The 25,470-nt window shown below is 50.1% G+C and overlaps 1 protein-coding gene across 1 annotated transcript in view; it reads left to right on the forward strand.

The window, feature by feature from the left end:
* Positions 1-2,188: 2,188 nt before the first annotated feature.
* ARHGEF18 (Rho/Rac guanine nucleotide exchange factor 18) overlaps positions 2,189-25,470 on the forward strand; it is a 95,826-nt gene continuing 72,544 nt past the window's right edge. Inside the window, 2 exon segments of the mRNA XM_032628198.1 lie at positions 2,189-2,488; positions 19,325-19,446. Coding sequence (XP_032484089.1) covers positions 2,203-2,488; positions 19,325-19,446 — 408 coding nt within the window. The 5' untranslated portion in view covers positions 2,189-2,202.

The following is a 25,470-nucleotide window of genomic DNA, read 5'->3' on the forward strand; positions in this document are numbered from 1 at the left end:
AAAAACAAAAATAAACAAATGGGACCTAATGAAATTTAAAACTTTTGCACAGCAGAGGAAAACATAAACCAGACGAAAAGACAGCCCTCAGAATGGGAGAAAATATTTGCAAATGAAGCAAATGACAAAGGATTAATCTCCAAAGTTTACAAGCAGCTCATGCAGCTCAATATCAAAAAAACAAACAACCCAATCCAAAAATGGGCAGATGACCTAGATAGACATCTCTCCAAAGAAGATATACAGACTGCCAACGAACATATGAAAGGATGCTCAACATCACTAATCATTAGAGAAATGCAAATCAAAACTACAATGCAGTACCATCTCACACTGGTCAGAATGGCCATCATCAAAAAATCTAAAACAATAAATGCTGGAGAGGGCATGGAGAAAAGGGAACCCTCTTGCACTGTTGGTGGGAATGTAAATTGATACAGCCACTATGGAGAACAGTATGGAGGTTCCTTAAAAAACTAAAAATAGAACTACCATATGACCCAGTAACCCCACTACTGGGCATATACCCTGAGAAAACCATAATTCAAAATGAGTCATGTACCACAATGTTCATTGCAGCTCTATTTACAATAGCCAGGACATGGAAGCAACCTAAGTGTCCATCGACAGATGAATGGATGAAGAAGATGTGGTACATATGTACAATGTAATATTACTCAGCCATAAAAAGAAACAAAATTGAGTTATTTGTAGTGAGGTGGATGGACCTAGAGTCTGTCATACAGAGTGAAGTAAGTCAGAAAGAGAAAAACAAGTACCATATGCTAACACATATATATGGAATCTTAAAAAAAAAAAAAAGGTTCTGAAGAACCTAGGGGCAGGACAGGAATAAAGATGCAGATGTAAAGAATGGACTTGAGGACACAGGGAGGGGGAAGGGTAAGCTGGGATGAAGTGAGAGAGTGGCATGGCCATATAAACACTACCAGATAGCTAGTGGGAAGCGGCCGCATAGCACAGGGAGATCAGCTCAGTGCTTTGTGTCCATCTAGAGGGGTGGGATAGGGAGGGCTGGAGGGAGACGCAAGAGGGAGGGGATATGGGGATATATGTGTACATATAGCTGATCACTTTGTTGTACAGCAGAAACTAGCACACCATTGTAAAGCGATTATACTCCAATAAAGATGTTTAAAAAAAAGAGAGAGCATAAGTAAGAGAAAAATGTAGCAAAATAATTAGGAAGTGATGAGTTTTTATTTTATTGCGGTAAAACGGTGTGACACAAAATGTACCACTTTAACCATTTTGAAGCGTGCAGTTCAGTGGCATTAAGTACGAGGTGATGGATTTAGTGGTTCTTACTTTTGTTCTGAACAGAATTTATTTAACCATAAATTCATATCATTAAATTTTTATGATGCCTGTCTTTAACAACTAGCTGGCAAAATTCCTAAACATTTAAGAACAGGCTCCTGTGAGCCAGGACAGCTGGCCCAGCATGTCCCGTCACAGGCTCCTTCTAGCCTCAGCATCCAGGTGTGTGTCCCCACGTGAGTGGTTCCCGGACTCTCCATGACTATGTTGTGTGAGCCTATGCACCCACATGTCTCTGAGTGCAAAAGAGCCTAGGTGTGCCTTGCACTCACCCAGGTGTGTCTGCAGACAGACCGCTCTGTCTGCACACCCCCATGTCTTCGAGACCCACAGTTATCTACGCACCTGTGAGTTTGGGGGCCCGTGTCTCTCCAAAAGAATCCACTTGCCTGGGTACCCACTCCAGTGGCGTGCGGGAGGCAAGTCTGAGCATCTCTTCGTAACCCCACACCAAATAACATCAGGTTGGCAGTTGAAATCAGCCACGATGGGAGTATTTACACCACAGGGATCTGCAAATGCTCACATCATGGCTCTTTTTCTGTGTGTGGTCAAGAGAGGTGGTTGTTAACCCTTTACCAACACACCGTGGGGACCCATGTGCCCCATGGAACCTTGTGCGTGCCCACACGCCAGTGCCTGTTCATGGGTGTGCACGAGTGCCTGTGTCTCCGTGAATCCACATGACTGGTGTGTCCCCGTGCATCTCTGTGTGTGTACCCACGTGCTCGGGTGAGGCCCCAGCACCCCGTACCTCTTCGGCAGTTGGTTCCGCAGGAAGTTGTCTGGGTGGGGGGAGGGTTCTGAGGCTCCCCCCCACCCCCCGCCCCGTCCCCTACCCCAGCTCCTCGAGACACCTGCATGCACAGGTCTGGGCGAAAGAGGAGGGCTCCCTCTTCTAAAACCAGTCCTGTGCTGTACGCAGACCCCGGCCTCAGCCCCCCGCTGGGAATGGAGGCGCCCGCCAGGCAGGCGGCAATTGTGGAAGAGGAAGTTAGGGCAGAGTTGGGTCACCCTGCGGTTTACCCTGGGCTCTGGCCCACAGATGCTCCCCCCAAGGATCAAAGCCCAAGCCATGGATCCTGGAGGATGCAGGAGCTTGTAGCCAAGCTGGATACCCACAGCAGTGAGGGCAAGGCTCCATCTGGTGAGTGACCATCACTGGGGAGTGGGGGACAGGTGGACCAACGGGGACAGAGCGGCAGTGGGGTCTGCGGGGGAGGCCTGAGGGGCCGCAGACAGACCATCCACGATTTCTGTCCACCTTCCGGTCAGCCCACTTCCCGAGTGGGTAGGGGGAGGCTGCTTTCTCTTCTGCAAAAGTCTGTGGTCGCAAGAACTTATACCTCAGGGGGGTGGGGTCCATGATGGGCAACAAAGCCAGACAGAAAGATGGAGCCCCTTGTAACCAAAGTCTGCACAGGGAACAAGGGACAGGGGATGAATGGTGGGTGGGGGGGGGTGGGGGGGTTGGTGGATTAGGCTCCCTGTGGCAGAGTCTCCAGGGGCGCTTTGCTTCTTAAACTAGAGATTTGGCGTGAAGAGAGAGGTCACAGATCTCCCTGAAACAGAATCCGAAGAGTGGCGCTGGGGAGTTTGACATTCAAAACAAATTCCCGCTTAAGACTGAGGTCTGAGAGCCAGTCCTGAGGACAGCCTCACCCTGATCTTCCAAGGTCATCCAAGAAGGAGGACCCTCCCCCCGGGCAGCCCTCCTGGTTGGAGCCCTCCCGGTGGCCCACCGAGGGGAGTCTCACTCACCCGGCTGCCTGGGGTGGGGCGAGGTAGAGTGGGGAAGGTTGTGGTTTCTGCAGGGCACACCCAGGCCTGCAGCTTCCTCCCTGCCCTGGTTGCCAACAAGGCCATCAGGCGGGTTTCAGGCACTCTGGGGTCAGGGAAGGTGGCCCAGGAACAGCCAGGAGAGGGTGAATTGGACTGGACGGCTGGGGCCAAGGACGATGGAGCTGGTGGGGTTAGCCTAGGGGGCACATCGGGGAAGGCCCTGAAGCCCGCACTCAGAGAGTGGACTCTCCACGGAGAATTCCACTGGCTGGGTCACCCGCGGTTCTAAGGAAAGGGTTTGACAATCAGTGACAGCCAAGGGAATGCCGTCCCTACTCCCAGCCACCTTTGAGCTCTCTGGCCACCACCGCAAGTGAGTCCCTGTGGGAAGGCTTCCTGGCAGAGGCAGGCTTTTTCACTGGACCTTGAAGCACCAGTGGAATGTCAACTGCAAACCCATCAGTGTATCTAGTCTGGGACATTCCCCGCATGCACCCTGGCCCCCCAGCCCCTGACACAGCACTCAATACTGACTTAAACGGCGGAGGAGCTCCATCACAAAATCGAATCTTTCTTTGCCTTTAACAGTGAATTAAAATCCTCCCTGGAGCTCCACTTTTCCCATCAGTTATAGTCTGGGGCAGGTCTCTGACATGTAAGTTTCACATCCCAGGGAGTGGGTGTTGGTCAGGACATCACTGTCACCACTCTGGGCTTCCGTTTGTTCCTCTGTAAAAGGGTCGTTGTAGACCTTGCATGTGAAATCATGGCACAGTGCCTGGCATGCAGTAGGTGCTCTGAAACATTGTCAGCCTTGCCTGTTCTCTCTTATTCTGTCTCTGTCCCCAAACCTGGCTTCCCTGAGCAATCCCTGCCCATGCCACAAGTGTGCAACCTCAGGAACTTTCTGTGCCACACCTAGAAAGAGGGACTAATGGTGGGTCTCAATCTCTATCAAGTATGTGGGGTAGACTTGTAAAAAACATGGCAACCACCTCCTTGGACTCTGCTTGAGGTGGGCTCTTCCTCAAGAGGGGTGGGGTTTTAGCATCCACAGAAGCATCGGAACACAGCAGTGAGGTTCATTTTAGAAGATCCCTTGGGACCACACCTCCATGGAGAAGCAACTGAGTGGAAGGGGATATACTGGGGGTAGGGAGACCCTCTCAGGAGATGAAGGTGGCTGGACTAGGTCAGGGCAAGAAGGATACAGATGCAGGAGGAGGACCAGGGACAGGACTTGGGGACCATTTGGTGGCTCTAGATGGGGTTCAGGCTAAGAGGGAATCCAGGACACGGTGCTGATTTCCACTCGAATGAGGGGATGGAGGTGATTTGAGAAGAAGCTGTGTTTAAGATGTTTGTTACTTACCCTCCTTGTGTCTCGGTTTCCTCATTTGGACAATGGGAGTGATGGAAGTGTCACTACCATCATCCCACCATAGAGTGGCTGAGAAGACTAAATGAGCTGTTGATGTAAAACCTTTGGACTGGAGCCTGGCACAACACAAGCTCTTGTTAAATGTTGGCTTGGGTTGCTGTTACTTCATCCCTGGCCTTTAGACTGGCGTGACCCACACAGCTGGCCCCCTAGTTGGCACCCCCTCCCAATACCCATCATCTTAACCTGTCCCTACACCTGCCCACATGGACTCCAGGCCCACATGCTCTTCCAGAATCTCGCCTCTCCACATCAAGAGGTGGAATCAAGGTGGAGTCCCTTGTGCCTGGACTTGGGCAGACCTTCATGGGTCCCTCAACTAATAAAGTCTAGCAGAAGCAATGCGAGATCGTAAAAGACAAGGCCAATTATAACTGGCTATAGCTCTCTCTCTCTCTCTCTCTCTCTCTCTGTCTCTGTCTCTCTCTCTCTCTCTCTCTCTCCCCTTGGGAGCCCTGAGCCTCCAAGTGAGAAATCTGGCTTCCCTGAGGATGACATGCAGAAGAGACTATGAGAAAAGACCACATAGAGACGAAAAGAGATGCCCATGGAACCCCAGCTCTTTGAGTTTTCCCAACTGTGTGAGCAAAGATGCCTTCTTGATGGCCTAGCCCCAGCCCATGTCTGGCTAGGATCTCATGGATGACCCCACACCAAAAACCACCCAGTCAGGCCACTTACTTCTAAATTCCTGTTCCATGGAAACCTTGAGAAATAATAAATGATTGTTGTTGTTTTAATCCACTAGGTTTGGGGGTGATTGGTTATGCAACAGGGAATAACCACAGCACCCTGCATGGCACCCCCAAAACATAGTAGCTTCAAACAATAGCGACTTATTTAGCTCATGGGTTTTTTTTTTTTTTTGGTTTTTTGGTTTCTTGCCATGCCATGCAGCTTGTGAGATCTCAGTTCCCCGACCAGGGATTGAACCCTGGACCACTGCAGTGAAAGCCCGGAATCCTAACCAGTAAACCACGAGGGAACTCCCAAGTTCCTGACTTTTTTTCTTCCAGTTTTACTGAGACATAATTAACATACAGCCCTGTCTATGTTTAAGATGTACAGCATAATGATTTGACTTACATACATTATGAAATGATTTTCACAATACGTTTAGTGAGAATCCATCATCTCATACAAATACAAAGTTAAAGAAATAGAAAAACAAGGGGCTTCTCTGGTGGCGCAGTGGTTGAGAGTCCGCCTGCCGATGCAGGGCACACGGGTTCGTGCCCCGGTCTGGGAAGATCCCACACGCCGCGGAGCGGCTGGGCCCGTGAGCCATGGCCGCTGAGCCTGCGCGTCCGTGAGCCTGTGCTCCGCAACGGGAGAGGCCACAGCGGTGAGAGGCCCGCGTACCGCAAAAAAAAAAAAAAAAGAAATAGAAAAATAATTTTTTTGTGATGAGAATGCTTAGGATTTACTCTCTTGACAGCTTCCATGTATAACGTACAACAGTGTTCATTGTATTTATCATGTTGTACATTACATCCCTAGTAGTACTGATTCATCTTACAGCTGAAGTTTGTATCTTTTGACTGATTTCATCCAATTGTTTAGCTCGTGATTTGTTGGGTCAGCTGCGTGGTTCTTCTTGCCTCAGCCAATCTCTGCTGGGTTCACTAATGGATTCATGGGACACTGTCATGGAGGCTTCCCTGGAATCTGCCCTTTCTAGGGGTCAGGACACCGTTGTGTCAAGAGAGTACTCTTACCAAGGGTACCCTTACCAAGATGGCAGTCCCCATCAACAAGATGGTAAAAGACCTCACTAAAATGGCGGAGACTCTCACCAAGATGACAGATGCCCTCACCAATATGGAGGCTATCCTTGCCAAGATGGCAGATACTTCGATAAAGATAGAACACATTCTGGGACTTCCCTGGTGGTCTAGTGGTTAAGACTTCGCCTTCCGATGCTGGGGGTGGGTATGGGTTCTAGTCCCTGGTCAGGAGCTGAGATCCCACATACCTCGTGGCCAAAAAGCCAAAAACATAGAACAGAAGCAATATTGTAGCAAATTCAATAAAGACTTTAAAAAAAAATGGTCCAGGGACTTCCCTGGTGGTGCAGTGGTTAACAGTCCACCTGCCAATGCAGAGGACACGGGTTTGATCCTTGGTCCAGGAAGATCCCACATGCCGCAGAGCAGCTAAGCCCGTGCGCCACAACTACTGAAGTCCACACACCTAGAGCCCGTGCTCCTCAACAAGAGAAGCCACTGCAATAAGAAGTCCGCGCACCACAACAAAGAGTAGCCCTCGCTCGCCGCAACTAGAGAAAGCCCGCACGCAGCAACGAAGACCCAATGCGGCCAAAAGTAAATAAAATAAATTTTAAAATAATAATAATAGGGCTTCCCTGGTGGCGCAGTGGTTGAGAGTCCGCCTGCCGATGCAGGGGACACGGGTTCGTGCCACGGTCTGGGAAGATCCCACATGCCGCGGAGCGGCTGGGCCCGTGAGCCATGGCCGCTGAGCCTGCGCGTCTGGAGCCTGTGATCCGCAACAGGAGAGGCCACAACAGTGAGAGGCCCGCGTACGGCAAAAAAAAAAAAAAAAAAAAAAAGAAATAATAATAAAATTTTAAAAAATTAGAAAATTGTCCACGTCAAAAAGAGAATCTTTAAGAAAAAAGATGGAACACATTCCATACCCTGCACCTCCATTCAAACTCTCCACCAGCTCTTTCTACTATTACCATCCAGGACCAGAAGACCACCCTTTGGCAGGCCAAGGGGCTATTTACAACTCACAGGAACTAGCGTCAGGTTAGAGGAGGCAATCCAAGTGGTAAATGCCATCAGAGCCTCCTTCTGGCACAGGCACACAATAAAATCAGAACACTTTAACCTGAGCCATTCAAGGTCACTTGGCCCTCTGCCTCTAATGACTCCCACACATGCAAATCCACCCAGCCTTCCTCCCCTCCCCACAACATCACAATCAGCTCGACAGCGCAAGGTGGGAACCACTGGTTCCTAACCTAGGACTCAAGCAACACCATGGTCAACTCTGGCCCTGGTGAAATAAGAGAAATCGGGGGGTTAACCACAGTAGAAGTCACCTCCCACTTCTACTCACTACATAGTCAACCCTCCGTATCTACAGGTTCTGCACCTGTGGATTCAATTAACTGCGGAGCATGTGCTATGTTTATGACCTGCGGTTGGTTGAATCCGTAGATGCGGAGGGCCAGCTATGGGACTTGAAGATCTGAGGATTTTGGTATTCACCGCAGGTCCTGGAACCAATCCCATGCAGGTACCGAGGGATGGTTGTATATCAGAACTTTCCCCTAAGTGGGTACCCTTGATACTGCCCGTGGAGAGGATACTTGGAAATATCCCTTCCCCGTGATGTTTTACACCAGACCAACCCCATCCCTGTGCCACATTCTGCTGTACTTTTCACTGCAGTATCTGTATCTTCTATGGGTCTGTTGCTATTGTCGGTTTTTCTTCTGATTTTAGGTCACGAGATTCTATCTTCTGCTGCGCTTCAATCTTTATTGAATGCCTGATAACGTTTATGAAAAACTGTAGATATCATTGGTGGTTCTTCATGGTGTTATTTCCCTCCAGAGAGGTTTTACTTTTTGCTTCTGGAAGGGAGTGAAAGTAAAGGCAGGTGACTTTAATCAGGGATTAAACTGACTTGAAGCTATTTTGGTCTGGGTGAAGGTTGGTCCATTTCTGGTCTCCCCTTGCTCCTAGGGTATAGTCTTTGGTGACCCCAGCTCTCTCCTCTTTGTGAGCCCTGAATTCCCAACGTCCATTTCTCCAGCCCCAGAAGATCGCCAGAAGTTACACTCAGTTTCTCAGCCCCTTTCTGGTCTGCTTCACACTTAAGAACTGCATTTATATCAACAATTCGCTTGTAAGGAAAAAAAAACCCACCCAGCATTGCATTATGTCTACCTCACCTCTCTAGGATTCTGACACCTCAAACCTTGGCTGCCAATGCCTTCAAATTGAAGGTGTTTTTTTTTTTTCTTCTTCTGATTTTATCCAGATTTTTTAGCTGGATTTACCCTGGTGGAAAGGTAAATCTGCAATAAGGTAGCCTGCCATCGTTAGAAATAGGTATCCCTGTTGTATTTTTTTTTTTTTTTTTTTTTTTTTTTTTAATGCGTTACGCGGGCCTCTCACTGCTGTGGCCTCTCCCGTCGCGGAGGACAGGCTCCGGACGCGCAGGCTCAGCGGCCATGGCTCACGGGCCCAGCCGCTCCGCGGCACGTGGGATCCTCCCAGACCGGGGCACGAACCCGCGTCCCCCGCATCGGCAGGCGGACCCTCAACCACTGCGCCACCAGGGAAGCCCCTGTTGTATTTTTAACACAAGATTTTTATCAAGCCTCCACGGCTGTGTTTGACTCGCTGCGTTTCTCTGTTCCTGGGCTCCTGGGTCCCTGTCTTTGTTGCCATCAGTTCGATGGAGGTCCCTCCTGGCTTCTCACTGCTTTTAATTTCCCTGAAGTTCTCATATCTGCTCTCCACCCAAAGGTCTGGAAGATCCAAGAGGCATTTGTAGTCTGTCCAGGGAAAAGTATATGGTGGGAGATGAGGAATTGAACCCTGGAGCACAGCAGAGTAGGTGATTTTTTAACTCTCCCTGAGCCGGTATCTGGATTTCTATGTATGTATGTGGCTGTTTGTGTATAATTGTGTGTGTGTGAACGTATGTCTGACTATTAGCGTGTGTATGTTTGCCATTGTCTACATGCACTGGGAAGTGTATCGGATGGTGTTGGTGTATAGAGTGTGTGTCTTTATGTCTTTTTGTGAGTGAAAGATGTGGAGGCCACCTACTCATAATAGGATAGCGGAAGTGATGAGAGAGGTGCAGATGGGGTCATCAAGGCCAGTGGGGAGACCATGAAGTGGCTAAGGACAGAGCCCTGGGAACACAGAGTTTAAAGGTCAGGCAGAGAAAGGAAGAGGAGCCGAGTCAGGAAGGGATACTGAGAAGGAGCAGACAGAAGAAGAAAAGGCATGAGAGGAATGGATTTCAAGAAGAAAGTGGTCATACTTGTCCAGTAAAGGGGAAACTGAAAAGCGCCCATTAGATTTAGCCCCAGGGAGAGCTAAAAGACTGGAGGGGATGGAAATAAGACTTCAGTGGGGCTTCCCTGGTGGCGCAGTGGTTGGGAGTCCGCCTGCCGATGCAGGGGACACGGGTTCGTGCCCCGGTCCGGGAAGATCCCACATGCCGCGGAGCGGCTGGGCCCGTGAGCCATGGCCGCTGAGCCTGCGCGTCCGGAGCCTGTGCTCCGCAACGGGAGGAGCCGCGACAGTGAGAGGCCCACGTACCGCAAAAAAAAAAAAAAAAAAAAAAAAGACTTCAGTGGATGATGAAGTCGAGTAGGTATGTATAGGTAAAGACAGACTTGTGGCTAACCCTTTGAGAAGGGAGGGTGGAGGCTGAGAGGTCACTGAAGAGAGAAGGGACAGCCAGGAATTTTTCAGACATTAGTGAAAATGCAAGTAAGGAGGCTTCCGCCACCAGGCGGCAGCACTTGTACAGACAGGCGCTGGCTGTCACCCACACAGATGCACACAGAGATAAAGACACAAAAGTAGACACAAAGAAACCCAGGCAGATACAAAAACCCCCACAAATACCGGATTCAGATCTCCCCAAGTCCCAGATGAGTCATGTAGATCCAACCCCACAGATACTGATGGGCATTCAGATACACACACAGACACACACACACACACACACACACACACACACACACGATCACAGAGATTTTTAAAACTGCGTGGATAATATTATTCAGCCATAAAAAAAGGAAGGAAAAAAAAAAAAAAAGGAAGGGAATCTTGCCATTTGTAACAACATGGATAGACTTTGAGGGCATTATGCTAAGTGAAATAAGTCAGACAGAGAAAGACAAATACTGTGTGATCTCATTTAGATGTGGAATCTAAAAAAAACCACCACCACCAGGGACTTCCCTGGTGGCACAGTGGTTAAGAATCCACCTGCCAATGCAGGGGACACGGGTTCGAGCCCTGATCTGGGAAGATCCCACATGCCACGGAGCAACCAAGCCCGTAGGCCACAACTACTGAGCCTGCACTCTAGAGCTCACGAGCCACAACTACTGAGCCCATGCGCCACAACTACTGAAGCCCATGCACCTACAGCCCATGCTCTGCAACAAGAGAAGCCACCGCAATGAGAAGCCCGCGCACCGCAACCAAGAGTAGCCCCCACTCGCCACTAGAGAAAGCCCGCACACAGCAACGAAGACCCAACACAGCCAAAAATAAATAAATAAACTAATTAATTAATTAAATTAAAAAAAAACACCACCACCAAACTCATAGAAAAAGAGATCAGAATTGTGGTTATCAGAGGCAGGGGGTGGGGGTGGGGGAATTGGATAAAGAGGGTCAAAATGTATCAACTTCTAGTTACAAGATAGATAAGTCCTGGGGATGTAATGTACAGCATAGTGACTATAGTTTACACTGCTGCATGGCGTGTTTGAAAGTTGCTAAGACAGTAAATCCTAAGAGTTCTCCTCAGAACAACAGCAACAAAACATTATTTTCTCTCTTTTTTGTTTTTTTTGGTATCTGTATGAGATGATGGGAGTTAACTACACTTACTGTAGTAATCATTGCACCACATATGTAAGTCAAGTCGTTATGCTCTACACCTTCAACTTATACGGTGCTGTATGTCAATTATGTCGCAATGAAACCGGGGGAAAAACCCCTAAAATGCTTATATACACACCCCCCCATAGACAAGTTGACACTCAAGACTTGAAAACACGCACTCTGTGCTAACACACAAATACACTGTCAGAAGCACAGAGACAATGAAACACACACACACACACAAACGCTCAGACATTCACGCATACCCAGGTCCACCTCAGGACCCAGTCTATACTTGTTTCCTGAGGACCCCTCACTGCACCCTTCAGCTCCTCCTGGGAATGTCTTGTCCAGCCAGGGTGAAAAGCTTATAGGGCAGGGGAGGTGGGGGTTAGTACTAAGGACTTGGCCTCCTCCAAGGCTGGAGTCCCTGGGGCCCCCCCTGCCCCAGCCCCAAGCTCCCATCAGCTGATGTATCTGGCAGCCCCTGCAGACAGGCTCCGCCCCTCTTGCTGGCAGCCCCGTCCTGGCAGATATTCCCAGCCGATCGCCTTCTTCATCCTGCTGTTCACTCACATACTCGCACACACGGCCCCCATGGCTAGCTCAGCGCTCAACCACTCCTGGCCGGCCCTCTCCAAGCTCTGGCTGAAGCGGTGGGCCTTCAAGAGAGGTAAGGGGGCAGGCAGTGAGCAGTGGGTACCGGCCACCCAGGCAGGGCTCCCTGGACAGCCTGCCCAACCATCCCACCCCAAGCCTTTCCTCAGCCCAGGGGCACAGAGTCTGCCTGAACCAGCCCCAAATTTCATGATCTCTGGTTCCCTGGGACCCCAAAAGAACATCACAGACTTGTGGGGTCCCTCTTGTCTCAGAGGAAACATGTCCCCAGGCTCAGCCAGGAACGTGTCTTAGGAGATAAATCTGTAGAAGGAGAATCCAGCCTAGAACTGGGGTAGCCTGGTGGCTTCCTGGGGGTTCCTGACGCGACATGTTCCCGGATGGCTGCAGGACAGAGGTTCAGAGAGGCAGCAAAAGGAAGGAGGTTTGAGACTTCCAGAAATTCTGGTAGACACCTCCCTAGAACACACACACACACACACACACACACACACACACACACACACACACATTGGCTGGTAGCCCCCTGGGTCCCAGGACTTCAGTTTACTACGTGGCAGCTGGAGAGACCCTTGTATCATATCCCCCAAGGTCTGGGTGAACTGCTTTTGCAAAAAGGCATTTCTTAAATCTCGGCAGGAGTTTAGTCCTGGAAGATAGCCAGATGGTGTCCAAGGCTATGGGGCACGGGGGATAGCATGATAGGAGCCCCCTGTACCCCCTGCATAAGCCGAGTACCTGTTCATGAATGAGTTTCCATGCAGGAGAGCAGTCAATAAGAAGATTCATTAGCTTGTTGATTACATACGCTCTGGTTGAGGACCTGTCGTGCGCCAGGCACCGTGCTGGAGGAGACTGGACTATTGAGAATATCGGGGGACTTGGAGGCTGGGGCTGGGGAGGGAGACGGTGGCGTGCGGACTGAGATGCAACGGAAGAGCAGTCATAATGGTGGAAATTGCTGTCAGTTACTGAGCCCTTGCGAGGTTCAGCTCAGAACGGAGGAGTGATGATCTCAGGGTCACACACAAGTACATGCTGAGGGAGCCAGGATCTGAAACCAGGTGTGTCTCAAGGCTACCTCTGTGGTGTGTTCTGACCAGTGAACAAAGCTACCAGTGTGGGCGGCTGGAGGGCTTGGGGAGGGTTTTTTAATCCACCAGTGGATGGTAATGTTAGAGAATTAGGGAATCAGCCACGGATCCCACCTGGGACCCAGATCCTTACGAAGGTCTACCCACTCTTGGCCGCCCAGCCCACCCTGTCTCCCTGCCCGGGAAGGTTGAAGCTGTGACCTATAGGCCGACGGGTTGGGGAGTGAGCTGTGGGAACCAGTGGTAACTCTTAAACCCTTTTATGGCTGATGCTGCAGGGGCTGCTGTTGGAAGAGGCTGCCTAGAACTTGAATACAGGCTGAGAGGCGGCTCCTAGGCGAGAAGCATGGGGGTGGGGCGCAGAGAGGGACTCCCTAACCGAGTCCTTTCATTCTTTCGCCTTTCTGTGCCCTTCTTAACCTCTGTAACTGGCTGTCTGGGCACCAGATGGGACCTCCTGGGAAAATAATGGAGTGGATTTGGAGAGGCAGACAAGACTATGGAAGTGGGGATGGGACCTGCAGGAAGTTCCCTGGGGCAGAGCCCCACTGGCCCTTCCACTCAGTTGCTCAATTACCCATTTCGGCCATACTTTTTCACTCATTCCCTAGTACATAATAAGTGTATATATAATGTGTGCATTCTGTGTCTCAACTTGGTTTCCTTCTTGCCTGGCTTCTCTGCCACAATTCTGCCTCTTTCTATCTACGTTTCTCCCCTCTTCATCCCCTCAGAATACCAAGTAATGCATCACTGCCACTGGACACTGACACACCACTTATCCCAACCATCCACCCATTCATCCATCCCTGCATCCACACATACATACATCCATTCGTCCATCTACTCGTCCATCCATCCAACCACCTACCCATTCATCTGTTCAACCAGACAGACAGTCAACTATCCATCCATCCATCCACCCATCCATCCATCTAACCATCCATCCATCTAACCACCCACCTATTCATCCACCTAAATATCTACTCATCCATCCATCCACCCATCCATCCATCTAACCATCCATCCATCTAACCACCCACCTATTCATCCACCTAAATATCTACTCATCCATCCATCCACCCATCCATCCATCTAACCGTCCATCCATCTAACCACCCACCTATTCATCCACCTAAATATCTACTCATCCATCCATCCAACCAGCCAGCCACCCAACTATCCATCCACGCATCGATGCATCCACCCCTCCATCTAACCACCCATCCATCCATTTATTTAACCATCCATTCATCCAACCACCCAGCCAGACAACTTTCCCTTCAGCCAGGCAGCCAGCTAGCCAACTATCCAACCACTCGTCCATCTATTCAACAATTCATTCATTCGTCCGTACAACCATCCACGCTTCCATCCAACCATATATTCACCCATCTATCCGTTCATCTGCTCACCACAGGATAGCTCTGTGGTTGTGAGCCCTTGCTTTGGAGCAAGAAATACCTGGGTTCACATCCCAACTCTGCCTCTTGCCAGTCCAGTATGACCTTGGATGAGTCGGTACATCTCTCTGAGCCTCAGTTTCCCCTTCCATAATGTGGGGACTCAGAGGGCTGTTGTGAGGATAGAAGAATGCAAAGAACATGACAGGCTTAGCACAAGACAAGGCATATTGGAACGGATCCACACACGTAAGATTTTACCACTTGGGACTTGGGGGGTGTAAAAGTGGGTTGGATCCAGAACTTGCCTCACGATCTGGAGCGGGGGACAGCAAACTTTTTCTGTAAAAGGCCAGAGAGTAAGTGTCTTCAGATTTGCAGGTCATATGGTCTCTGATACAACTACTGAACTCGGCAGTTGTAGCATGAAAGCAGTCAGACGATACGGACACGAATGGGTGTGGCCGTGTGCTATTAAAACTTTATTTACAAAATCAGGTGTTGAGTCAGATTTGGCCTGTGAAACTCCTGGTCTAGAAGCGAACAAGTAAGCCAGTTAAAGTACAACAGGGAGTAGAAAAGTGGTGCGGACGAATCCAAAGTCCTCTGGCTAAGACGGTCTGCAGAGGATTAGAGAAAAAGTCCTCGGTTGCCAAGGCAGGAAGAGTGGAAAAGGGTGGTGGGAACAGCACAGAGGCACACAGGAGAATACTGAGTTAGGGGCTCAGGTGTGTGGGGGGAGTTGAGAGGGTAGACTGAAAAGGGCTCGAATGTCATTCTAAGGGGAGTCCAGGGGTAAGGACCAGAGGAAGGGGGGTGACTCTCTGAAATGTCATGCCAAGAAGACATACCAGCTACTGCGACAGAAGAAGCCAATTGTGGTTGGCAATTGTTTGTGCAGGAAAATCCCGACAAGAGTTGTGGTTGTGTAGAAAGAGCTATAATGGAGGCTGACATTAAGATAGTAGCAGAGGCAAAAAGAAAAGAGGATGGAGTAGAGAAATGTCGTGGAGGTGAAATTGACAGGGCTTTGTGTCCTGCGGGGTAGTAAGGAGGCAAGGCTCATCTCCGGGTCTCTGGCAGGGTCACTGGGAAGACGGTGCAGTCACACTGATATGGGGACACAGAAGGAGGAAGGAAAACAAGGAGTTTGGCCTTGACAACTTGAGATTGGAGCGCGGGTGGGAATATCAGACAGTCACCACTGGAGACAAAGGCAGAGGCCGTTGGAGACAAAGTCTGGAGCTTGGAGGAGATAATCTGTCACCAGAACTAAGGCTCAGTCTGTACCTGGGGTCAGGGTTCAGCACGTGATGAGGGTTGGGGTTCAGATTGTGGCTCTAGGAATGGAACCCAGTCTATGACACCAGGATCAGGACTCATTCCATGACACCAGGATCAGGAGTCAGTCCATGACACCAGGATCAGGGCTCAGTCCATGACACCAGGATCAGGGCTCAGTCCATGACACCAGGATCAGGAGTCAGTCCATGACACCAGGATCAGGGCTCAGTCCATGACACCAGGATCAGGGCTCAGTCCATGACACCAGGATCAGGAGTCTGTCCATGGCACCAGGATCAGGGCTCAGTCCATGACACCAGGATCAGGGCTCAGTCCATGACACCAGGATCAGGGCTCAGTCCATGACACCAGGATCAGGGCTCAGTCCATGACACCAGGATCAGGGCTCAACCCATGACACCAGGATCAGGAGTCAGTCCATGACACCAAAGTCAGGGCTCCGTCAGTGACATCAGGTTGACGTTCAGTCTATGACACTGGGTTAGGGGCTCAGTCTGTGACACAAAGTTTGAGGCTCAACATGTGACACTGGGATCAGAATGGAGTCTGTCATCAGGGTCAAGCCAGGCCTGTTCCTGGGTCAGAAACTTCCATGCAAAGAATAAACTCAGCCCTGGCCTTTCACCTTTAGCCTTTGGATCCCAGACTCTTAGGGTCACAGATGCAAGGCATAAGGTTCTGCCTTCGGCCTCTACAGGCTGCAGGAGGCCTCAGGCCTCTGTGAGGTCCCTGCCCAGGGAAGCAGGCAGACCCTGCATCCTCTCCTGAGACCCCCTGGGGCCTTGGCTGAGGGATGGGGTGGCTCCTCCAGGCGGCTCCCCCTCCCCTTGCAAGCTCCCATCAGCCTCCAGGACCCAACCCCGCATCTGGCTTTTCTCGTCCTTCACAGGCTGCTTGTCGTGTCCTATATCTCCCTGAGTCATAGAAGCTGCCTCACGGGAGATGCAAGTTTGAATGAGGGCAGCAGAACAGAGGCCCTCAACCAGGCTGGGAGAGTAGCTGGGGAAGTAGTGATGGTTTCTAGAATATTCGCAGTGATGGGAATTCCCTGGCGGTTCGGTGGTTAGGACTTGGTGCTTTCGCTTTCACTGCCAGGTCCGGGTTCCATCCCTGATCAGGGAACTGAGATCCCACAAGCCGTGTGCTGTGCAACCACCACCACAATCCATTTTAGAACATTTTCATCACCCCCAAAAGAAATCTGTATCCTTTAGGCATACCCCAAAGTTTCCCATTTCTCCCCAGCCTTAGACAATCATTAATCTATTTTCTGCCTCTATGGATTCACCCATTCTGAACATTTCATATAAATGGAATCACATAGTATGTGGTCTTTGGTGGCTGACTTCTGTGATGTCACATCATGTCTTTAAGGTTCATTCATGGTATAGCAGGTGTCAGAACTCCATTCCTTCTTTTTTTTTTTTTTGCTGTGCTGTGCGGCTTGTGGGGTCTTAGCTCCCCAACCAGGGATTGAACCCCAGGCCTTTGGCAGCGAAAGCGCAAGTCCTGTCCTAACCACTGGACAGCCAGGGAACTCCCAGGACTCCATTCCTTATTATGACTGAATAATATTCCACTGTATGGATGGACCACATTTTGTGTATCCATTCATCTGTTTACAGACATTTGGGTTGTTTCCACCTTTTGGCTATTGAGAATAATACTGCCGTGAACTGTCATGTACAAGCTTTTGGGTGGATCTATGTTTTCCATTCTCTTGGGTATAGACCTAGGAGTGGAATGGCTGGGTCGTATGGCAACTCTATGCTTAATTTTTTGAAGAATTGCCAAAATGTTTTCCAGACGCCTTGAGTTTTTTATGCCCATGTGATACCTTTTCATTCATCTGTTTATGAAATGTGTTTATTTCTGCCTTGGCTATTTTCTGCTGTTCTTTTTACCTTCCAAAAGCCCCAGCAATTTTGCATTCACAATTTTGTATTTGTTTTCTTAAAGAAGGCTCCCCAAATTATACAACTGTCAGCACCCCCAAAACTTGGGGCAGTGTTTGTATTTACACAGCTGGGAGGAGAGGGAACATAAGTGGGTACAGACAGCTCACCCCATGTTGGGATAGAAAAGGACAGCGTCACCCCTTCCCCTCTGCCATCTGCAACGGTTATAGGCAGAGTGGTCACAAAATAGATCGCCCCACCTGTACCCTTTGGAGGGTGAAAGTGGGCTACTGTTAGTCATTACTTGACTCAGTAGCATAAACCAGGACTGTCCCCAGCAAGCTGAGACATGGGGTCACCCAGCCACAGGGGACCCAAGCTAAGGACTGGATGAGGACCTAACTGCCACTGTCCAAAGGCATCGCCATCCCTCTCCCCACCCCCACCTTGGCCTTTTCTGAAGCTGCTATCGCTCTTACCGCAAACGTGCTGGTCAGTCTCTCTGGGTATCACCTCCGTCGGATTCCTCGCCTCCACCTTCACGCATATCCTCCAGCTTCACCTCCAGGCACTCTCCCCTCAGCTGCCTGGTTGCAGCAGGACCCAGGATGTTTTTGCAGGGGGTGTGGAGGAGTGAAGGGGGTCCAGATACCAAGGCAATGCTGTGTAGTGCAATGCACAGGAGACAGGCACCGTAGATGGGGGCGTGGACGAAGGTTTCTGGAGCGAACAGGATGAGGTCTTTAGGCAGGTGGCCCTACAACAGGAATGGGGGGCTCTTAGGCAGTGGGTCCTGCAGCGGCAGGGACAAGGCACAGGAGGAAGATCCCGGTGGACACCAGTGGCTGGACCAAGACATTTGACCTTCTTCCTGCAGGTGGTGGGTAACCTCCGTGGGGATTCGGATACGCAGGGGTGATGCGCTCTAGCTGCAGTGTAAGGGGCAGTGGGAGAGGGTCGGGCGTGCCTGTTTCTCCCTCGGCAAAAGGCTCCATCCAACGCCCAAGATCAAGCCAGGGCACCCTCCTGACCTGGAGGGCGAGGAAGGTGACCAAGCACCCCAGGATCGGGCCCTGAAATGTGGGCACCATCACACCCACCTTCCAGGTGAAGAAACTGAGCCTCAGAGAGGTGACTTCCCCAAAGGTCTGCAGCCATTAGGGGCAGGTCCAGGCAAGGACACAGTCTGGGTGGCCCCAAACCCCTTGTTTTCTCCTCTATACCACGCCACCCAGGGGTCCCTGGAACTCAAAGTACAATATAGGGACAGAGACAGCCTGAAGTTCTACCATTAGAGACCCTCTAAATGTGGGCACTGGGTACTTGTATTTGGTCTTAGGGACCCATTCTAGCAAATGAGGGCTTTTTGCTAGGGCAGGCCTGACAGATTGGTTTCCTCTCATGAGCTAACTCAGATCAGCTGGAGATGGCTTCCACAAATGATGCAGTGGGAAGCATTCCGAGGGGACCGTGGCTCAGGAAGAAAGAGCCCTGGGATTGAATAGAAATATCTGTCCCAGGCTCAGCACGAGTGGTGTCGAGTGGTGTCGTGTATGTTGGCTTAAAGAGGGAATTCCCTGGCGGTCCAGTGGTTAGGACTCACTCTTTCACTGCCGAGGGCCTGGATTCGATCCCCGGTCAGGGAACTAAGAGCCCACAAGCCACAGGGTGTGGCCAAAGAAAAAAAAAAGATCATTGGGACCATCCTCCCCTGCCATCCCATTTTACAGATGAGAAAACTGAGGCCCAGATGCGGCACTCAGGCCCTGACTCTTCAGGCCTCCCACTCAGCCGTGACACCTTGTCCCTCCTTTCCCCACAGGCTCTGAGCCCAAGCCATATGTCCAGCCCTTTGACTCTGGAGCTGCAGACTCAGCCACCAAGAGCAGCGGTGGACCCTGGAGGCCTGAGGACCCAGACTTCCCCGCCATGGGGGATGAGCAGGCATGTGTCTGACTGCTGAGACGGGCAGGAGCTGATGACGCCTGTGGCAGCAAGTACACATTTTTAGCACCTGCAGGAACATTGTGTGCATAATTTCAGGGAACGCTCCTCAAGACATGGCAGAGTAGTTATTATCCCATTCTACAGAGGAGGAAATGAATGCTTTCTGGAACAAGCGGAGGGAGGGTGGGATGAGTAGAGGGGAGGGTTGACGATGGATGGAAGGAAGGAAGGATTGACAGAAGAGATGGATGGATGGATGGATGGATGAAAGAATGGAGGGAAGGGAGGGAGGGAGGAGGGAAGGGTGGCTAGATGGGTGCATGGGTGGGTAGAACAATCAATGAAAAAGGAAGAAAAAGCTCCCATGGGCACCTCTGAGCTAGAACAGCCCTGCAGAGTGGTCCTAAATCAGGCTGAGATGGCCAAGCCATTACGTCCCCACATCAATCAGTAGCGGCCTGTGGACTGCCCAGGAAGGGACGTGACTTACCAGAAGGAGACTGACAGCCGACAGCCATCTGCTGGCAGCCCTCATCCAGCACCTGGGGCAGCCCATCCTCACTGAAGCGGGGGTCTGGGTGGCATTTTATAACGCCCACCACACTAAGGAAGGAGGGTCCATTACAGTCAAACCACATGTAGGAAGTTCTGTGTGTCTGCCCCTATCATTTTACAGAAGAGCATACTGGGGTCCAAGCAGGGAAAGAATTGGCCTAGGTGTCAGGGAGAATTCAGGGTACATGAAGACAAGACCAGGACTTAAGTTCAGCTCTGGACCTTCCAGGGCTCTGGACCTCTTGGAATGGGAACGCTGGGCTGCAGGCAATTGGGCAGATAGGACGGCAATGGAGGAAGCGTGTACCTGGAGAAGCAGGGAGCCCTGGGTATATACGGGGAGGCTCTACCCCACCACCACCAAATAAGCCCCGCCACTCACATCCGTGTCCTTATCTAGTTGGTCACCAGAGCTGGAAGCAGCAGAAGGCAACATCCTTGCCTTGCCCCTCCCTCCCCAAGCCCTGTGAACACTTCACCTGTACAACCCTCAATTCTGTCCATGTCTCTCCTTCCTTCTCCACTGCCCTGGTGGAGGCCACTGTAATTGCTCACCCAGGTGATTTGCACAAGTGTCTTCACTGCTCCAACAGCCCTGCCCCTGTCCAAGCCTATCTGGGCTCTGCATCTTGCATAATCTTTCTGAAGGCAAATCACAGCCCCCTGGCCTCCATACCACCATTGTTTGGAACTTAGAGATTAAATCCTTCCTTGGCCTACCAGGCCTGCTGATCCAACCCCATTCCCTCCCCAACACAAACCCCTTCAGCCATAAGGAAATCTTGCCAGTTTGTGGGGGAAGCACCGTGAGCTCTCAAGCCAGCAGGCTTCTGAACATCCTGTTCTCTTAAGGCCTGGAATGCCCTCACCCAGAGCCTCTACCTAGCTAACTCCTACTCATTCCTCAGGGCTTCTCTCACTGTCACTTCCTCCAGGAAACCCTCCCTGATTTCTTCCTTCCTTCCTTCCTTTCTTCCCTTCTTCTTCCTTTCTTTCTTTCTTTCCTTCTTTCTGTCTTTTTGTTTTTAAAACACTCAGTAGGACTTTTCATTGAAAAAGATATATATACTGATAAGATGTAAATTATTTTAAAATATATGCAACTTGACCTATATAGCCAGCTCAAGAAATCATTTACATGTCACATAGACACTATTTTATGTGGTTGGAAGTAGGGTTTTGGGGTTTTATTTTGTTACGGAAACTGTCTAAAGATGGTCTAACCTGTCCTAGTTGAGTTGTCCTTAGTAGATTTTGCACACCAATGATTACCCCAGGGTTTGTCCTTTTCTTAAAAAGGAATTTTCTATATGATCTGGCTTAGAATAAATCTTATTTTTCAAACTTAAAAAAATTAAATTTAGGCTTAAAATAATAACAAAAAAGGGATTTTCTAAGGATAACTCCAAACCAGAATTCCTGTCCCTTAAAACAGGGTCAGCGGGCCCCCCTTCAGTTCTTCTCCAGCCCATTTTCTAGATCATTCACTAATCCTTGATTATAATCGCTGGACTTAGTTGTCAGTCTACTCTACTTAGCTCCATCTGGAAGGGTCATCAATTTGCCCAGAGGAAGGGCCCTGACTCCTGAAGTATAAAAACAATAACCATGGTTGCAACAACCAATATCTACTTCCATTGATCGAGGGCTTGCAACGTGTAAGCGTCATCTCATTCTACCTGCCCAGCAATCCTACAAGAAGGCAGCATCACACCCATTTTAGAGGTGAGAAGACTGAGGCCCAGAGAGGTTTAGAAACTTGCCTGAGGTCACACTGAGCTAATAAAAGACACGCGAGGGATGCAAACCTTGACTAAGGCCTTTCTATCATTCCAGCCATCCGAAAACTGTCTGTCCCTGTTATTTATTTGCTCTTTTGTTTGAAATCAATTCCCTTTTTACACGATGAAATGGAACCAGAGAAATGATATGCTTGAAGTTGCTTTGGTGTGCTATTTTTTCTTAATATACAAGGAGATAAATAACTATTTACATTTTTTAAAAACGTGGATCCATGTACTATCTCAATCTGCACGCAGCAAGCCCTTTGGTAGAGTGGGATTCCTGGGACATCTCGTCTCTGGGTCTGCCATTGAGGGGGGACCCATCCCTCAAGGTTCCCCAGGGTTCTGGGAGCGGGAACCTGGATTTACTGTATCCTCTCTGGGGCATCAGGGCCAACATACAAATGTTTAGGGAGAAGCCTGGGAAGGCCCTCAGTGGGCCAGCTCCCATTTCTGACCCAGGAAATGTTGGAGGAAAGATACAAGTTCCCCAGCAAAGGACAAAGCCCCCTCCCTCCCCCCTCCATCTCTGTACCTGCCACAGCTGCCCACCATCCCCTTCCACCCAAAGCTCTGGCGGGGTTCCCACTTCTGCCTCCTGTGAGGGAGGCCAGATAGGAGAGGGGGTGGGGAGGGCCCGGCCCAGGCCAAGAGGCTGTCCTGATGTATTTATATTTATAGGAGGATGAAAACCAGAGAGGCAAGGAAACTTTTGGGGCCGTGGCAGAGGAGACAGGAATTGGCAGAGGTTACCAAGGCACCAGAGATGGGACTGGAGTGATCTCGGGAAGGCTGCCGCTGAAGTCATAGGAGAACCAGGGGAACCTGGACCAGCCAGGGCCAGGGGTGTGGGTTTTTTGGACGGAGACTGAAGAAGAGGGACCCTGGTATATGAAAGATACAGGGAGGAAGCAGCAGGCAGAGAAGAAGCAGCCAGGGAGGTTGGGGTGAGAAAGATCAGTGGGTACAGGCACTTCCCTGGCAGTCCAGTGGTTAAGACTCTGCACTTCCATTGCAGGGGACATGGGTTCGATCCCTGGTCGAGGAACTAAGATCCCACGTGCCACGCAGTGCAGCCCCCCCTCATGGCCAGGGTTCAAAAAGCCAATCAGAGAATTGCCGTACCATCCAGCAACCCCACTTCTGCAGATCTACCCAAAAGAGGTGAAAGCAGGGACTCAGACAGACATTGTACATCCCATATTCATAGCAGCATAATCCACAAGAACCAAAAGGTGGAAGCAACCCAAATGTCCATCAAAGACTGAATGGATAAACAAAATGTAGTTTTGTTTATATCCATACAATATGGTCCATCCATACAATGGAACGTTAGCCTTTAAAAGGAAGGAAATTCTGACCCATGCTAAAATAAGGATGAACTTGAAAACACTATGCTAAGTGAAATAAACTGGACACAAGAGGACAAAGATTGTATGATTCCACTTATACGAAGTCCCTAGAATAGGCAAATTCAATAAGACGCAGTAGATTCGAGGTGACCAGAGGCTCAAGGAGGTGAGAATGGGGAGTTACTGTTTAATGGGTACAAACCTTATGTGGAGGAAGATGAAAAAAAGTTCTGGAGATGGACAGTGGTGACGATTGTACAACAGTGTAAATGTACTTAATGCCACTGAGTTGTATACTTTAAAATGCTTAAAATGGTGAATTCTATGTTATGTATACTTTACTACGATTTTAAAAAAGAAGGAAGGTGTCAAAACTGTAGAAAGCTCCAAGTGGGGGAGGTGAGAGAAAAAGCCAGACCCTGCATAGCTCTTGCACCCTCATTCCACGGCAGGTGTGGACACTGCCACCTGCGTCCTGCAAGCCAAGACCTGCAGCCGACCAAGAGCGTGGCTCTTGGCTGGCAGGTGTTTTCCACTTTCAATTGGCTGCTTCTCTGAAAGTTCCCCACACCAAGTGTTAGCAGGGACCTTCCTGTTACCCCTCCCCTAGTAAAGACTGGCCACGACCGGCCAAATGGTCCAGGGATAAATAGGATTGCAATACTGAGAAGATAAAATTAAAGGATGCGCAGTTAGACTTGAATATTGTAATGTTTGGAATCTACTTACACTAGAAAAAAAATTCGTTGTTTATATGAAATTGGAATTTCACTGGGCGTCCTGCATTTTATCTGACAGTCCTATCCTGGGGCCTCTTATAGAGCTCATGAAGGGGGCCAGGTCTGCTCAGTGGGCCCTTCAGGCCACCAATTGGGACAGTCCATCAAGGGCTGCCTGAGCTCACATAGATGTCTGGGGTCACATCTCAGGGTTGGTTTTGCCTGGAGCACTTGTAGAGGACTTCCCACCTACCCACAAAACCCTGTCTGAGAACAGTGCTAACAAAGGCCTGGAAAAGGACAGTCCCTGTCCTGCAGATCCTGACAGCCCAAAGGCGGGACACCTTATTTAGACTGGAGGAGTCAGGAAGGCAGCCTGGAGGGCATGCCCAAGCTGGGTTTTGACGGGTGAATAGGAGTTCACCAGGCTGCCTCTGGGTAGCTTGGGAGAAGAGGTTCTCCAAGGAAAGGAAAAAGCAGGTGCTCTGTCTGGGGGGTAAATAAATGACAAATAGAATGACTGGGAGGGAGAGAGGGGAAAAAGAAATAGAAGAGTAACAAGGGTAAGAAAGAGGATAGAGCTTTGGATCCAGACAGATCTGAGTTTGGGTCTGGCTCTGCGGTTTACTGACTGTGTGGCCCAGGACTGTGTGGTCCTTTCTCCTCCCTGAGCCTGTCTCCTGATCTGGAAAGTGGGACAACAGCTCCCCCTGGTGGAGCTTCTGTGAGATTAGGGCTAACACCCATGTAGTTCTGGGTGCAGATTGGTTGCTGCTTTGGTGGATGTGGCAATCATCGTCCACCCCTGTGTATCTTCCGTGTCTAACAGCGCCTGGCACATCGATGCCTCGTGGGTGGGTTGCGACGTGAGGCTGCAGACGGGCCAGAAGCGGGAGGCAGCCTACCCTGGAGCCCTTTGCACTGTGCTCACCAGCTCAGGCTTCTGCTGTCCGGGAGCGGAAGTTATTGCAGGGGATTTAGGAGCGCAGAGGTTCCAGGCTACCCTCTGGTAGGACGGAGCAGGGCCGGAAATAGGGGGAGGCAAGCGAGGTGCGGGGTCCGAAACTGTCATGTCTTAACATTTTTATAATTTGCTCATCACGGAACTCTTTGCACTGTATTGAGTTCTTTTTTTTAATATTATATTAAAGTATGATTTTCTTTATTCCTGAGTTTTGGGGCACCCCCTACAATTTTGTGTCCGAGGTGAGTGCCTCACTTGCCTCCCCCTAGGCCTGGGAGGGAGACTTAGGGTACAGGAGACCCATGGGTACACACCCTAAGCAGCCCCGGGAAAAGACTAGGAGCCTCTTGGGACTTCCCTGGTAGTTCAGTGGTTAAGACTCCGCGCTTCCACTGCAGGGGGTGCGGGTCCGATCCCGGGTCGGGGAATGAAGATAGCGCATGCCGCGCAGTGCGGCCAAAAAAAAAAAAAAGACTACGAGCCCTGACACTGCCTGAAATTCCACCAGTAGCAGTAGCACCAAGGATAATTTACCTCCGTGCAGCGCTTTTACAAATTGCGCTCACAGGCATGATCTTACGTGGGGCTTAAAACAAGCTGGGTGAGCCGACAGGACAGAGGTTATTTTGTCTGTTTCATAAGACCAT

Source organism: Phocoena sinus, chromosome 3 (genome assembly GCF_008692025.1).
Source record: "Phocoena sinus isolate mPhoSin1 chromosome 3, mPhoSin1.pri, whole genome shotgun sequence".
Taxonomy (NCBI): domain Eukaryota; kingdom Metazoa; phylum Chordata; class Mammalia; order Artiodactyla; family Phocoenidae; genus Phocoena; species Phocoena sinus.